Genomic DNA, 15519 nt, shown 5'->3' on the forward strand with positions numbered 1-15519 from the left:
CTGGGTATCTTTCTTCCACATTTCTCTCCTTTCTGCCTGCAAATCCAGATAGTTTATGATTTTGTGCAGCTTTGTAAGCAAAACACTGTAGTCAATGGGTGTGGTGATTTCAGTGTTCAATGCTACTTTTTTTCTTCTTTTCATGGACTACTATATCTGATTTTATGGCATCTATCTTTTGAACTGTTGGTAATGGGGGGAGTCTATATTAGAACATCGAATATTTAACAGTTCGAATCACTAAAGGTCGACCTTTAGTGATCGAACTGTTAAAGCATCAAATGTTCAGAAAAAAAAATAAAAATAACAAAAAAAACTAAATGGTGTAGGCAGGGGGATAAGCCCCCCTGCACCCCCCCACACCTCCTGCTACTTAAATATACCAACTCCAGGACCGCACTACATTGAAGTAAATGGAAATCTCCCCTTATGGAGATTTCTGTTAACTTGTTCGATGTTCTGCAGTTTCTCTATTCTGGTGTTGACAATGTCAGATTCGACATTGTCGGCTTTCGAGAATGTAATATAGACCAGGTAATGGGTGATCCCATGTGATGTAGACTTCATCATTTTCTATTATGCTTTGTGGCTCATGTTTCCAGTGTTTTTTAGCTACTTCAGTATTATAATGTTTGCACAATCCCCAGTGCAACAGTCTTACCACATTATTATGCCTTTCAGTATACAGTTTTTCTGCCATTAGTACATCACAACCAATTACAAGGTGTGCAACTGTTTCCAATTCTGTTTTACAAAACCTACATTTGTCTGTTCTCCCACATGTTCAGTGGTCTTTGTAAACCAATGTGTACGTAGCCTGCTATCTTGGGCCGCCAATATTATTAACCTTTCATCTTGTGGTTCAAATCCGCCTCTCCTTAACCATTCCTGTTTTCGATCGTGATCAACATGAGGTTCTTCCAGGAGTTTTCTATATTTGCAAGTATATTTATACATTTTCCACATTTCTTGCTTTCTCATCTGATTATTCACCTTATATTCATTCTTTCTTTTGTTTTTCCACATTCAGTTGCTTCCTGATTTTTATCTACTTCTGGTTTGATTTCCATTCCTGTTTGATGCCGATATGCTTCTTCTAGACTAAGAAGGGAAGTAATTTTGGATTTATTCTCTTCATATTTCAAAATCTTCCCTGTGTTTGGGTCTTGTGACATCAGCAGATATGTATGCAGTCCAATCATTGCAGATCTATACATGTAATCAATTTCAAGGAGGCCCATACCTCCTTTGGAACAGGGAATATATAATCTTGGTATGCAGTGATATTTGTAAATCATCTGATGAGCATGAAGCATCCTTCTTGTGTCCCTGTCTAATCTATTCAACACCTTTTGAGGCCAGTCAATCACTCCAAAACTAAGTTAGGACAGGAAGAGCAAATTGGTTTATAGTTTGAATTTTGTTCCTAGATGTCAATGCTGTTTTCATAATTAATTTAAGTCTTCTAAAATATTCCTTACTAAGTTTTATTCGCATTTGTTCATGTTTTTTTGTTGATCCTTCATCCATTTCCAAATATTTATACACCCCCCCCTCTTGCTCAAGTTCTTTTATATCACATTCTTGTCCCAAACTGATGTTTTCTTGGTGCTGCAGCTTTCCTGCTTTAAAGGTTGCTTTTGCACATTTATCAAGACCAAATGACATTCTTACACCTTCTGAAAAAGTTTTGACAACCTGCAGTTGTGCTTTCAGTTCCTCATCTGATGAGCTAAACAGTTTAAATGATTGACAAAGAGAAGATGAGAAGTCTTTACATTTTGTTGCTTTCTGGGAACCAAATTATAGCCATGACCTAATCTGTTAAGTAGCTTAAAGGGTAAGACAAAAGAGTAGTGCTGAAAGAGAGTAACCCTGGACTATCCCCCTTTTAATTTTTATCCCTGGAATAACATAACAATTTGTGCTTTATCATGGCTTAACTGCAGCATCGTTTGCCACTGTTTCATGGTTGATGTAATGTAGTTGATCAGTGTAGGGTGTATCTTGTGTGAGTCCTCTGATGGTAAAAAAGACCATTCCTATCGGTATAACACTTATTGCATTCAGTACATTTATACGGTCTCTCACCTGTATGTCCTTTGATGGTACAGAAGTCCAGGTTTTCCTCTATAACTCTTATTGCATTCAATGCAAGTATATATTTTTTCTCCTATATGACTGGCCTGATGGGAAATCATATCACTGCTCTCTGAAAAACGCTTATTACATTCAAGACATTTAAATGGTTTCTCCCCTCTGTGACTCATTTGATGATGCTGCTGAAGAGAGTGCTTCACCATATAGCTCTTATTGCATTCAGAACATTTATATGGTCTTGCCCCTGTGTGAGACTGTTGATGAGAGAGAAAAGCACTCTTTCCTCTATAACTCTTGTTGCATTCTAGACATTTATACGTTTTTTCTCCCGATTGAGTCTTTTGAGGGTACATAAGAGCTTTCTTCAGTTTAAAATATTTACCACATTCAGAACATTTATACGGCTTCTCACTTCTGTGAATTGTCTGATGGCATACAAGGTTAGTATTCCATAAAATACACTTACTGCATGCATCACATTTATAGCGTTTCTCCCCTCTGTGATTCTTTAGGTGGTAGAGCAAACCGGTCTTCTGTTTATAACTCTTACTACATTCAGTACATTTGTATGGTTTGTCTTCTAAGTGAATGGGACAGTGTTTTTGTAGACTGCTGAGAAATGTGAAACCTTTATTGCATTCAGGAGACTTATACAGTTTTACTTCTTTATGAATCTTCTGGTATAATACTGGACTTTGCTGTACAACAAAACTCCTGTCACATTCAGAGTTCTTGCTACCATTATGTCCTGAGTGAAGCTCTGATACAGGTGTGATGTGAACCTTGTCAGAGCCCTTCACAGAGTGAGCACATTGCTGCAGGTTCTGTGCAGGTTGATTTAACTCAGGTGACCCACTGTCACACTCCCAGCTCTCGCAGCTATTAGTTACTGAGTCCTGCTGTGGTACAGGTGTGAAATGATCCTTGTTGGAGCCCTTCACAGGCTGAGCACATGACAAAGGTTTCTCTGTCAGGTGACGGACCTGAGGTGTTTCAATGCCGCATTCAAACTTCTGTATATAGTTATGTCCTGTGTGAAGATGGGGTGCAGGAGAGCCCTTAACAGGCTGAATATGTTGCTGCAGGCTTTCTCTACAGTGATATAAGTGTTTTCTTTCAATGTCACATTCAGAGCTCTTGCTGCAGTTACGTCCTGAAGGAAGCTGGGAAGCAGGTGTGAAATGAAGCTTGTTAGAGCCTTTTGCAGGCTGAGAAAATTGTTTCAGACTCTCGGTTGGATGATGTAGCTGGAGTTTCCCACCTAAAAAAAAAAGATTAACAGCATTTTATTGCAATAATAAAAAATTTGACAGCTATTTTACAAACAACAGTGCATGTGCATCATTTAGTATGGACTTATTTTATAGTTATAAAAATAACTTATTTTGCTATTCTAAAATAAGCAATCAAGTCAGTGTCTTTCTGAACTTAGGCCAGGTGTAAAAAGTGTTTAAAAATTGCAGAAACATCACAACATTCAAACAACATGCATTGATTAAGAAAAAAGGATTAAAAGGAAATTGTACGCAATGACACCTCTCATCTCAACTTACCATCTTCATGAAAAAATAATTATCAACTTACCACAGCTGTACATGTTTGAGTACATTCACAGCTAGAGTCATAACTTCAGGGTTCTCTGCTTCATGCAATCTCCAATATCTAGATGGATTTCACAGTCCATTCCCTTTCCCCCTACACTGAACTTCCATCTTAACATGTCTCCCCATCTCAGAATAAAGGCAGATGTATGCTTGCCCTAAGTACTAGGTTTTCTTGGGTCCTGGCATCTGAAGCACATACTCATATTTGGTGTCTGAAAGGAATTATTATTCTATCAGCAACAGTATCAGGTTGAGAGTCGGTAAGTTGGGATGGTGAACAGAGTGATTTTGCTGTTGGGAGTTTGTCCACTTTGCAGGGTAACTTGTAGTGATGGCCCCTGGCTAGGTGAAGAAGGGGGATCCAGAGCTGCCTAGGCCAAAAGGGAGTCACCAGTAAGATTTTTGACTATCACTGGATCTTCAGTAGAACCTTTGGGATTAGAGGTACTCCTCCCCAGCAGAAAGACATAGCTTCCATTCTCCATGCCTGGAGACAAGAAGTCCTACAGCAAAAGAGCATGGGCTATCTGTTCTGACTAGAGGCAAACAAATCTGTTTGAGGGATATGTCATCTGTGGACTATGTCCTGGAAGATCTAGCTGTTTAGCATTCATTAGTGAGGACCTTCGCTGGACCTTCTTAGGGAATTGGCAAGAACATTGTCTTTGGATGCAATGTAAACAGCCTGTAGAGAAACTTTTGCTTTTATAGCTTGGTCCCATGCCAGAAGAGCTAGCCTGCACAGCTGGTAGGATTTGGTACCCCTCTGTTTGTTGATATACCACATGACTGTGGTGTTTTATGAAACTCCTGAAAGACCTAGAACTCCATAGATGATAAAACACCGGAAGAGCTTGAATAAGGGCCTTCATTTCTTTGACATTGATGTGTTTTGTTATCTGTTTGCAGGACCACTGGTCATTAACTGTTTTTCTTTTAAACAAGAAACATCTTTATTAAATTATTATGTATGCCTTCTTTTAAACCTTGTTCCTCCTCCGCATATATTGTTCTCACAATTCTCATTTTTCCTATGTAATTTGCTCCTACCCTTTTCTAAATATCCCAATTCCAATTGTTTCATCTCTGTCACTATATTCACTACTTCTAGTAGAGTTGGTTTACACTTTGAGCTCCATTTTTTGACAGCCACCATAATTAGACGCAGCAAGGCCTTACTATGTCCAGGCAATTCCAATTATGTATCATAGATAAACAAATATTTCCTTAGTTACACCAATTTGCTCACCCAGCATTTCTGACAGAGCAGTCTGCAGGGAATCTTTAAAGTCTGCCAACTTGTTACAGTCCCAGAAAACATGTTCCTATTTACCTCTTTCTTCCCCATCACACCTCCATTTGCTGTCTACCTGAGGAAAAATTATTTGGAGTCTACTTGGGGTATAAAAATACTTATGTAAACACTTCCAACCCAATTTCCTAAATTTTCTAGACTTTGTTTCATATTTGGGAGACATGCATATATCCCCCATTGTTTCTTTGTGAATTGCTTATCCAGCCTCTCTTCCCAATCCTTTATAAGCTCCTCTGATTGATTCTTACAGTTATCATGCAATATGTTAAATGCTGTACTAATTATTCCTTTTTAATGGCAGCTTCTGTTCTAGATTCTACCAGTGCTGGTCTTTCATTTAGGACATCCCTATTTCTTTCTCTTTGCCTCTACTCTGATATCAGTCCTTGATAGGGAAGGCAATCTCTAACTTGCAGCCCAAATTAATTCTATTACCTTTCCCTCTCTAGCTGTTTGCTTCCCATACCTTGATTCCTTTGCCGGTTTTCTCCAATAAATTCCAGCCCTTATTGCCTATTGTCTGTATCCTTAATTGCAGTCGTTCCTATCAATAGAATCTCCTTTCTCCATTCCCATGTTGGCTTAGTTCTTAGAATACTTTCTGCTACTTTATGAATATAATATTCTGTATGATCATTGCTATTCTCCTTAAAGGTCTGCATCCAAAATCCCAGTCTCTCCTTATTTTTTTGAGCTTCCCCCTTATTTCATCATCAACCCTTTCCACTTTTTATTAAAGTTTTCTGCTTGTACTATGTATAGAAGCTTTAAATGCATTGCTCTAAAATATCCCTTCAAATCAGGTAATCCCAGTCCGCTTTATTTTATTGGAAGAATCAGCTTATCCCACTTGACTCTTGCTGTCTTCCCCTCCCAGATAAAATCCTTCAGCTCTTTTCTAATTCTACAAAATCTACAACTTCTCCTCTGGCTGATAAAAATATGCCTAAGATGTGTAGCGGGACTTAAAAACAATTTAACTGCTTGTATCTTATCTATCCATATCCATATAACACAGCTTCCATTTTCTCATTTTTTCTGTATTATCTTTTGTTTAGTCTCTTCAGATATATCCTTAGCTACCACACCAGAGTCATGTTTAATCCATACTCCTAAATACTTAATTTTATCATGTCCCCATAAATATGGATATTGCAGAACCAATTTGTATGTGGGTACATAATTTACCGCTATTGCCTTTCTTTTAGCTTCATTAATTTTGCATCCCAAAAAGATCTGAAACTATTTCAAAATGTTCCACAACATTGTAATGCCCATTCCTGGTTTTGTCAGGTATAAAATAATATTATCTGCAAACAGAGACAGTTTTTCTTTACTACCATACCAATTATATCCTTGAATTTCCGAGTCCCTTATTTTCTTTGCCAGTGGTTGTAAATATAACGCAAATAACAAAGAGGAAAGAGGACACCCTGCCTGGTTCCTCTGTTCAAGCAGAAATTATCAGAAAGGATTTTACCCACTTTAATTTTCACATCCGATCCCTCATATATCCTCCTAATCAACCTTATGATTTTATCAGGAAATGCAAATGCTTCCATTGCCCTGTTCATAAAGTCCCAGTTTACTCTGTCAAATACTTTCTCTGCACTCAAGATCTAACAACAACAACAATGGTATTTTCTTACATTCTGCTTCCCTCTGGATCATCAATGTTCTATTAATGTTGTCAAATGTTTGCCTCCCCTCCACAAAACCACATTGATTCATATCTATCAATTTTGGCATCACGTTTGCCATTCTTTTAGCCATTACAAACATAAACACTTTATAATCTTAGTTTAGTATAGAAATGGGCCTGTTTGAAGCTGGATCTGATAGATCTTTGCCTACTTTAGGTATTACAGCTACCATAGCTTTCCTCCAGGATGTTGGTACATAAACATTTCCATTTGTACCTTTTCTTAATTCCATACTTCTCTGCTTTATACAAACTTTCACTTCTACAGGATCTTGTTACCTTCCTTGTTATAGGTTCCCTAAGCTTGGCGACAGACCTTTCTCCTTTCAGTTGCCTAAGTTGTTGTGATAAAGTTTTTGTGCTCTAGAGTTATTTTCAAAACACAGTTGCTTAACAGTAGTCTTTTGAAACTCATGCATATTATCAAGGTAATCCCTTATTTTCTGTTTAGCATTCTGCAGTTGCTTCTCTTCTTGTTCTGTGAGATTCTCCCTATTTTGCAATACTTTAACAATTGTCAGTCTCTCTAAATAATTCTTGTTACTTCTTAACCATATCTCCCTTTATTTTATTTCCACTCTGTTTTTAATATCCACTTTAATTTTATCCCACTCCCTAACTACATTTTCAGAAGAAATTTATATCTTCTCTAATAGTTCCTGAATAATTTCCACTACTGCGGTGGTGGTGCTGCGGTAGCATTGTCACCTCACAGTTAGACGTTGCCCGTTCAATTATCAGTTAGAGCGTCTTCTGTGTGGCGACATGCGTGAACAGGCATTCCTTTGTTGAAGGTTGTGCATTAGGCCCGGCAAGCCAGCACATAAAACCCTACTGCCAATCATTAGCGGACCGGAGTTCCGCTGCGGCGACCCCTAACCGGGAAAAGTCGAAAGACACAAACAAACCCATTACAGAAATTCCTAATTTTTCAACAGATAGGTGGGATATTGCCAGTCTCTCATTTTTATTTTATTACTCTGTATTTTCATTTTAGTTTTTTTTTGGCACATGATGATCCGAAACAGTTATTTGGTATGTCTCAAGACCTTCAATTAAATTCACATATTCCTGTGAAATGTAAATTCTGTCTCGTCTAGCCCAGTTTTTATATCTTGGGGAACAATATGTACATTTGCCACATATTCCAGTTACTGAATTTGCATCTTCCATGCAAATATTTTCATAAATTCCTTTAAAAATCTACCCTCCTTTGTTATATTTTCCCATCTGGGCCCCCAGACACAGGTTCACGGTTGCAAATCAAATTCCAATGCCCATGCATAACTAATATGCCTTGCTGAAAGCTGATTATTTCTCCCAAAGTTTTCTTAAGCTCCACTGTAGCAGTTTTAGGTGGAATATAAATACATGTCAGTGTAATCCTCCTCCCTTGCCAGTAGCCCCTTAGTACTGCAAATTTAAAGTTATTATCTTTTTTTTATTTTCTTTTATCACTAATGGATCTTCTCTTGCAATTAATATAAGTACTTCTCTTTTCCTTTGCCCCAGGTATTGCACTGAATAACCATCCTGAAAATCTTCCTTTATAAAATTCACATGTTCAACTCTTTCCAAATGATGCAGCTGTAGCATAGGTACTTGCACTCTACATTTTTTAATATAGTTCACCACTCTTTGTTTTTTGTATTTATCTGTGAGACCATTGACATTTAAAGGCATTACAGAAAGCATCATTATCTTATAAAGTTATTATTCCCATCTTCTATTTATAACAGCTTTTTGTTACATGCATATACTGTCTGGCAGGTTGGTCTTTTATACAGTAGCTTCTTGTCATATTCATTTCAGCCTGTGCCACATCTTACAAAACGTTATGTTTTATTGAAAGTCCTCAAATGAAAAAAAACAAACACACCCCAATACCACCCTAAAACCTATTAACCTAATAATAAGACGCAAAACTGTGTACATCATCAAATACTGAAGTTTCACCCTCCTAATGGAAACAAATTTTCCAGACTGACAGCCACACTTATAGACTCGAGATAACCTAAAAGAAAGGTTATCCATGCTAACACACATGGTACAGACTGTGCTTCTAGTAAGCACGATCTGGTTTTGTCTTATTTTTATAGCTCTACTGGCCTTTAACTGTTGAACAGTCTGTTCCTTCTCCTCAAGATCTGATGCATCTGTGTACCTGTCCTGTTTTGCAAGGGTGGCTCAGTGGAAGTGAAGGCCTGCTTGAGTTGAATTTGAAATATCCACCACTGTAACTCTTTATTAAGAAAGAGCAAGAGGAGAATTTAGAAGTGCAGTGTGTGGCAGTGCTGAGACCAAAGAAATTTCAGGTATGACTAGACCTTTTTCATGTGTAGCTTGGTAAATAGTACCATAGCAATGGTTGCTGCCACATATCCCAGGGCTGAAGGGGGAGTACACACTGGAAGAAGGCAGAGAGGGACTGAACATTTTCCTGAGAGGTAAAGACTGTCATAAGACAGGCAGCCAGTCTACAACTCAAGAACACCAGGTCCTACGAGTAGGTCAGCAAAGATCTCTGGAGACTGAGAGAGAACTGCAGTCTTTCTATAAGTGAGATTCTGAAACTGAGATACAGCCATAGTGCATCCAAAGTGTAACCAGGGAGCAGGCCTAGAAGGTCGTGCAGGTAAGGGTAACTTTGTATTCCCTGAGTTCTGCAAAAGGCAATGGCTGAGGCAAGACACTCAGTAAAAACTCTGGGAAGGGTAGGTAAACTTAAGGACAAAGCAAAAACTGAAAGTGCAATGAAAACACAGAGAAACTAAGGAATTTTCTGCATTTAGAGTGAATGGGGATAGAGAGACTAGAAAGGCTTGAGAAGGATGAAAGGAAGTAGTTTGCAGGGAGAGCATCTTGAAAGATGGTACTTCCAGAAAGGCGTTGAGGTAGGGCAAGTCCAGAAGGGCATTCAACTGCCCTGTTTTCAAGAAGCCAGAAAAAGTATCTAACAAAACTCTTTTCCTAGGTGCTGGTGGGTCAACGGCTATATGGTGTCCTGGTCAAGGAGGTTCTGCAAGACAGGCAGAAAGAGATGACCATGACTGGAAGAAAGTGGAAGAATTCTACTCAGTGATGGAAAATACCCACTTGCCTATGTTGACAAATTCTCAAGCTGGAAGGGATAAAGTTAGTTATTTCTGACTACAAAATTCCTGGACTAAGGAGGGAGGAAGAGGCTAGCAGATAGTTAGATGGGTGCTGATTTGGCTAGAAAAAGGGCTTTTCCAAATTTGGTATCTCTAATAGGTTTCTCATACAATCGTTTCCTGAGTTGCTTCTGGCCCTTCTTGTGATGGTAGACAAAGGAAGTGGGCTTAAAAAAGGTAATTTGTTTGATACCTAGGTAATGGCATGAGAAAAATATGTTTAAAGTATTGCATCATTTTATGTTTCTCTAGCAAAGTCTTTTTAAATTCTGCTGCAGAAGGTCCAAATAAGAGCTCCCTGTGAACGGGGAAATCCAAAGCCTGGCCTTAACATCCTCAGGGAGGGACTGCAGGTGAAGCCAAACAAATCTTCTAATAAACACAAACAATGGATGCAGCCCTGGAACAGACCTCTACAGTATCACAGCAGCATCTAATGGAATGTCTTCCACCTGATGTAGTTTGTCCAAACATAGAAATCACTTGCTGCTTGGTGTCAGAAGCCTCAAGGATAGCCATAATTTCATTTAAGTCCCCTAAAATGGACAAGAAGTATTTTGTCATTTGAGTTTGGTAATTTATGCCCTTAGACACCAGGGTGAAAGAGATGCAAACATCTTTACCATACCTGTCCTTGGCCCTAATATCTCTGTATGATGGAAACACAGTAGCTGCTGTTAGAAACTTAGCAGGTTTGTCAGTGGAGACAGAAAATGCAGATGGATTTGCTACAGAGATTGTGTAGAGAAACTTCTTGCTCTCAGGTTCCTTACAGAACTTATCTGGCCTCTTGGGAGCTGGAGGCTGAGAATCAAAAGAATTAGACGTGGATCCAAACCATCCAATAAGGCCTCTAAAACTGAAGGAACAGAAGAAGGTGTAGGTACTTCTACCTCCAGCAAGTTATAGGATATTTTTTGTACATCAGTCAGCTGTTTGGGTTCCCAATCAAAATGTTGTATCATTTTTCTGACAGTCTTCTGAAAAGAAACTTCCTCAATGGGGGAGTCAGGTGACAAGGTGTCCTCATCATCAGAGGCAATCTGTTTGAGAGAATGAATTTGTGATGAGTATGTCAAGGAATCATCATGTGAACCAGATTTGTCCTCCCATTCCTCCTCAGATGAAGATTTGTGTTGTCTCTTCTAAGGGGAGTAGAGTAATGCAGTAATAGAAAAAGAAAAAAATGATGGAGGTTCAAACAAAATGGCCTTGAATAGGCCCTGTGAAAATTCAATCCATCCCTTGAATAGGCCCTGTGAAAATTCAATCCATCCCTTGAAGAGGCCCTGTGAAAATTCAATCCATCCCTTGAATAGGCCCTGTGAAAATTCAATCCATCCCTTGAATAGGCCCTGTGAAAATTCAATCCATCCCTTGAATAGGCCCTGTGAAAATTCAATCCATCCCTTTTCTTGAGACATCTAGGTAAAAAAAAAAAGTTTGGTTTTCTTAGGTGTTTCTTCAGCTCTCACAAAGTGAGGTGGGTCAAAGTGGTTTCAGAATTCAAAGAGCCAGACACCTCTTCCCTGACAAAGATTTGAGGTATGCCCTCTGGTCCCTTGAAAATGATAATCTCAGTTCCCCTTTCTCAACCATATCAGTATGAGCAGTCTCATCAGACTTGTGAGAGGTAGACACAATCCTGAACTCTGGCAGAGTTGTGGTAGTGGACCTCTGAGAAAGAGTCAGGTGTTCCATGGATTCTATCAGCATCTCATCAGGAACATCCAAATCAGACTGGACAGCAGAAAGTTCAGACATTTTTTTTTGAACAACTTCTTAGGTGCAAAGCAACCAAGGCCAAGGGTTCTGCCATTTTGGTTTGCATAAGGTGCTTGATACTTCGGGTCTTTAAGTATGTCTGTAAAGAAGAAAGCCAAGCACTGAGAGTTTTAAGAACAAACGAATGGCAGATCTGACAGTTTTTGTAAATGTGTTCAGCCCCTAGAAAGATATCTGCCTACCACTGAGCTGACTTTAACAAACCTTTTAAAGACAAATGCAAGAATAAAGAAAGTTCTCCCAACAGGACACTTATCTGAATAAGTTTCAGCAATGATAGCCTATAGCAAGGCAGAGAACAGACCAACAGGGCAAAGATCCAGTGCTCAGTCTGAAGGCAAGATAGTCTGAGGATCTTACATTCCTATGCCCATTTCTGTACTCTGTGATCACAGGCTGAGGTCGTATGTTGTACATAAAAGCATAAAGAAGGTTTTTGGCATTAGTATGGCAGCTGAGCATCAGGTTACCTTGGCAACATAACCCATCAGTACTCGAACAGTAACAGTGATCTAATGAAGGACATCTTCAAAATCCACACACGTTCTTATAAATCACCAGTATGGTCTGCAGTTTGTGACAAATTTCATGGAACACTTGAGAAATGTCCACCCAAACCAAATTCTGAAAATGTATCAGATTCTTTCAAAACTGACAAAAATCAGAAGACATGCAATGTCCATTTCTTTCATCACATCCGCCAACTCTCAGACAATAACCTGTTTACAAAACTCTAACCTTAACAAATTTAGCACGAATTACATTACCTTGAGATACCTTACAATGTTTATGTTTACAAATTTTCTCAAGTTTTGCTACGATAAGTGCAAGGTCTGTATGAAACAAACTCATTAAATGCTTTGTTAATGATCCCATCACTTACCGCTGAGCTTGTCTTCAATATTAACTTCATGTTTGGTGTGATTTTTTTCTACCAAATCACTCTGTGGCAGTTTTTCATCATCATCAGCTTCTTTAAGGAGCTGTAATAAATTCCTTAGAGGGATTTTGGATCCTGCAAATAAAAACAATATATTTTTAAATGTTCTTGCAGTTAAGTGCTGGTTTAAGGAAGAGTACACAATGCAGCCCTGTCAGATAAGGTTGGAATACATGTTCTTAGTTGGTAACCATGTCTGCGTTTAGTCATTCTGGCGCACTTTATGCTCAGTCACAGTCTTCTGAAAGAATTACATCATATTCCATTTTGTTATAGTACAAAATGTTTGCTTTAAAATACAAATTTATTGTCTTTATAATTTTATTGCTAATATTAAGCCTTACATTTGTATGAATACCATTAAGAGAAGGTCCCTTCCTAGTCATATAACAGTTCCGTCTGTAGCTATAAGAAACAGCTACTTAAAATGATAACCAGTAAAATTCAAGTTTTCTGAGGAAGAGTGCATAACCAAAATGAATTAAGAAATATATCCATGTTTTAATTTTCTACTAAGTCATTGAATTTTTGTTCTTTGACAAGTTGCCTTTATAATGATTTTTTTCAATAGCAACTCTATCTGACACAATGAAACAATAATAAACTATTCAGAATCTCTTAAATTTATCAATATCTCTTGTATCTCTCATATCTCTTTTTAAGTCAATGCCTGGAAAAGACTTTGCCCAGTATAAGATCCAAATGTGAGACAGTTCTGAAGCCTAGCACATTACTGTACGTAATGCATCCATGTATCGAATGACCTGTATCACACAGAAGCCCAACACGGGGAAAACTCCTACATGTTATGGCCCACATTTAGGGGTTAACATTTTCAGATAATCTAAGTGTGACTGGGTTATACAGTGTTAATGTAAACTGTAGTTCAGTGATACAAGTATACATTTGACAAATCTTAGAAAAATTAAGCAATGGTGTACAAGGCACATCGTGAAGTGTTATAATGTCACAGTGCAAGAAAACACAAGCCCTGTTAAAAGACTAACAAAAAGCCTGTATTCTGACATTATGAACATAAAACTCTCTAAAATCGGAAAAAAAAGAAAAACCTGTTATGCACTTCTGTAGCGTGAGGGCATGGCTGTAATAGTACCTTTAGATGTGTGTAACATTTGTTACGCAACCCCTAAGTGCTGCTATGCTCTGGTATCAGGAGAGGGACATTCCTTTACTCTCAATGGTTCCTGGATATTGTTCCTCATATAAAGGCAAGACTTTACACATGTCAGTCTGTAAATAATTTATTTAAATAGGGTAGTATTTAAAAACTGTCCCTGACTTTTCCCTGCAGTTATGTTTACTTGCTGTCTATGCTACAGCACTCGCCAAGTGCTTTACTGGCTTTCAGAGCCACATAGTATATAAAACTCCATGCACTACAAAAAGCTGGGTCTCACTGATCGTAACCCATTATGTGTTCTCGAAATGGATGCCTAGATTCTCCTCTCGAGCTTCGCTCTCAAAGTGAATTTATTGGCATCCATATCTCTAATACATAATAAAATGTTACAATGTTACAATCAGAGATCCAGTCGTAACGCTCCATGTTAGCATTTTACATATGGATTAACTAAGAGTGCAAAGAATAGTTCAGTCAGGATTCTGACTGAGGGGTGAATCCTATTATCGGAAGATGAGGTGGTCCTTTAAAATAGTGTGATAGATTTAATAATGGAACTTGGCCATTAAGAAGAATTTTCATCAAGGTTAACATTTTTACAGATGTAGATAGAGTGATTGTCAATATGAACAATGCATGGTAAAAGCCAAAATAGTGGTTGAAGATCTCCCTTGTCACAGCATAATCTGCTGTGTGAATGCAACATTTACATTTCGGAGTTAATGAACATGCTAAATCCCTGAAGATGGGGTATGACAGTGGCCTGTTCTCATTGAACCTGGGGTAAGCATAAAATGGTAGCCCATACCTCTTGACCTGTAGACATCAAAGATCTGAACAAAGACTGTTGAAAAGTAGTTAAGTTTGACAGAAAAATCGTGGTAATTGATTAACATAAATATGTCTACCGTTTAGCAAAATCTCCTCCTACTCCCAATGGGATTGTGGGATATCCCACTCAAAAACACAGGTTTAAAAAACTGTAACAAAATGATGGAAAATAGAAGCATATTTTACATGACATTACTTCAAAATAACCATCGATATCAACAGAATAAGTTGTGCATCTGACAGATATCCAGTGTTATTTACACCGGGAATTACACAAATAAGCATTACTCTTACATCTCTGTAAATATCTCATTAAACAAGGACTCAGAAAGGAATTTCCTGCTGTCAGGTGAAAGCTCATATCTGCTTGAACAAAACTGACTGGAGACTATGCTAAAGCTGTGCAGTTTCCAAGGTATAAAAGGAATGCATTACTGAAAAGTGTAATTCGGAGTTTGTGTTTACTCTAACAAATTATAGTACTGCTTCAAAGACTAAGACTAAGACTTTTGTTATTACAAAACACTGCCTCAAGGTAAGTCCCTATGACTGAGTTCATATAGTACAAACAGTTTTAGTGGAAAACTAAATCCTGGGTAGACAGCTCCCTTAAGACAGACAGACTAACAGAGACAGACAGACAGATACACTTACACATCATAAGTATGAAGTAAAGTAGCAAACAGTTATGGGATCACATAAGAAGTGCTGCTTATTACAGGAAATATGAGTAAACTGGTTACATAGAAGCTTACAGAACTGACAAAACCAGACTGTGCTATGGACGTGTACAATTATGTCAAAAACTGAAAGAACACACTGGACCAGCTAGCACAAACTACCAGGATGGACACAATAAAATGGGGAGCTGCTGTATGATGTAATTAAATAAGCAATTAATAATGAATGACTATTCACTGCTGTAATGTAACAAGGACATCATAAA

The 15519-nt window shown here is 38.1% G+C and overlaps 1 protein-coding gene across 1 annotated transcript; it reads right to left on the bottom strand.

Annotated features, from left to right (window-relative positions):
- Positions 1-2087: 2087 nt before the first annotated feature.
- On the bottom strand, positions 2088-12811 carry LOC122814465 (zinc finger protein 501-like). The gene is made up of 3 exons (XM_044087044.1): positions 12793-12811; positions 12545-12676; positions 2088-3361 (listed from the first exon to the last, which is right to left on the bottom strand). Exons 1-3 carry the CDS (start codon positions 12809-12811, stop codon positions 2088-2090), a joined length of 1425 nt encoding a protein of 474 aa, XP_043942979.1.
- Positions 12812-15519: the final 2708 nt, after the last annotated feature.

Source organism: Protopterus annectens, chromosome 10.part0 (assembly GCF_019279795.1).
Source record: "Protopterus annectens isolate FY-2018-M chromosome 10.part0, PAN1.0, whole genome shotgun sequence".
In the NCBI taxonomy this organism is placed as follows: Eukaryota; Metazoa; Chordata; order Ceratodontiformes; family Protopteridae; genus Protopterus; species Protopterus annectens.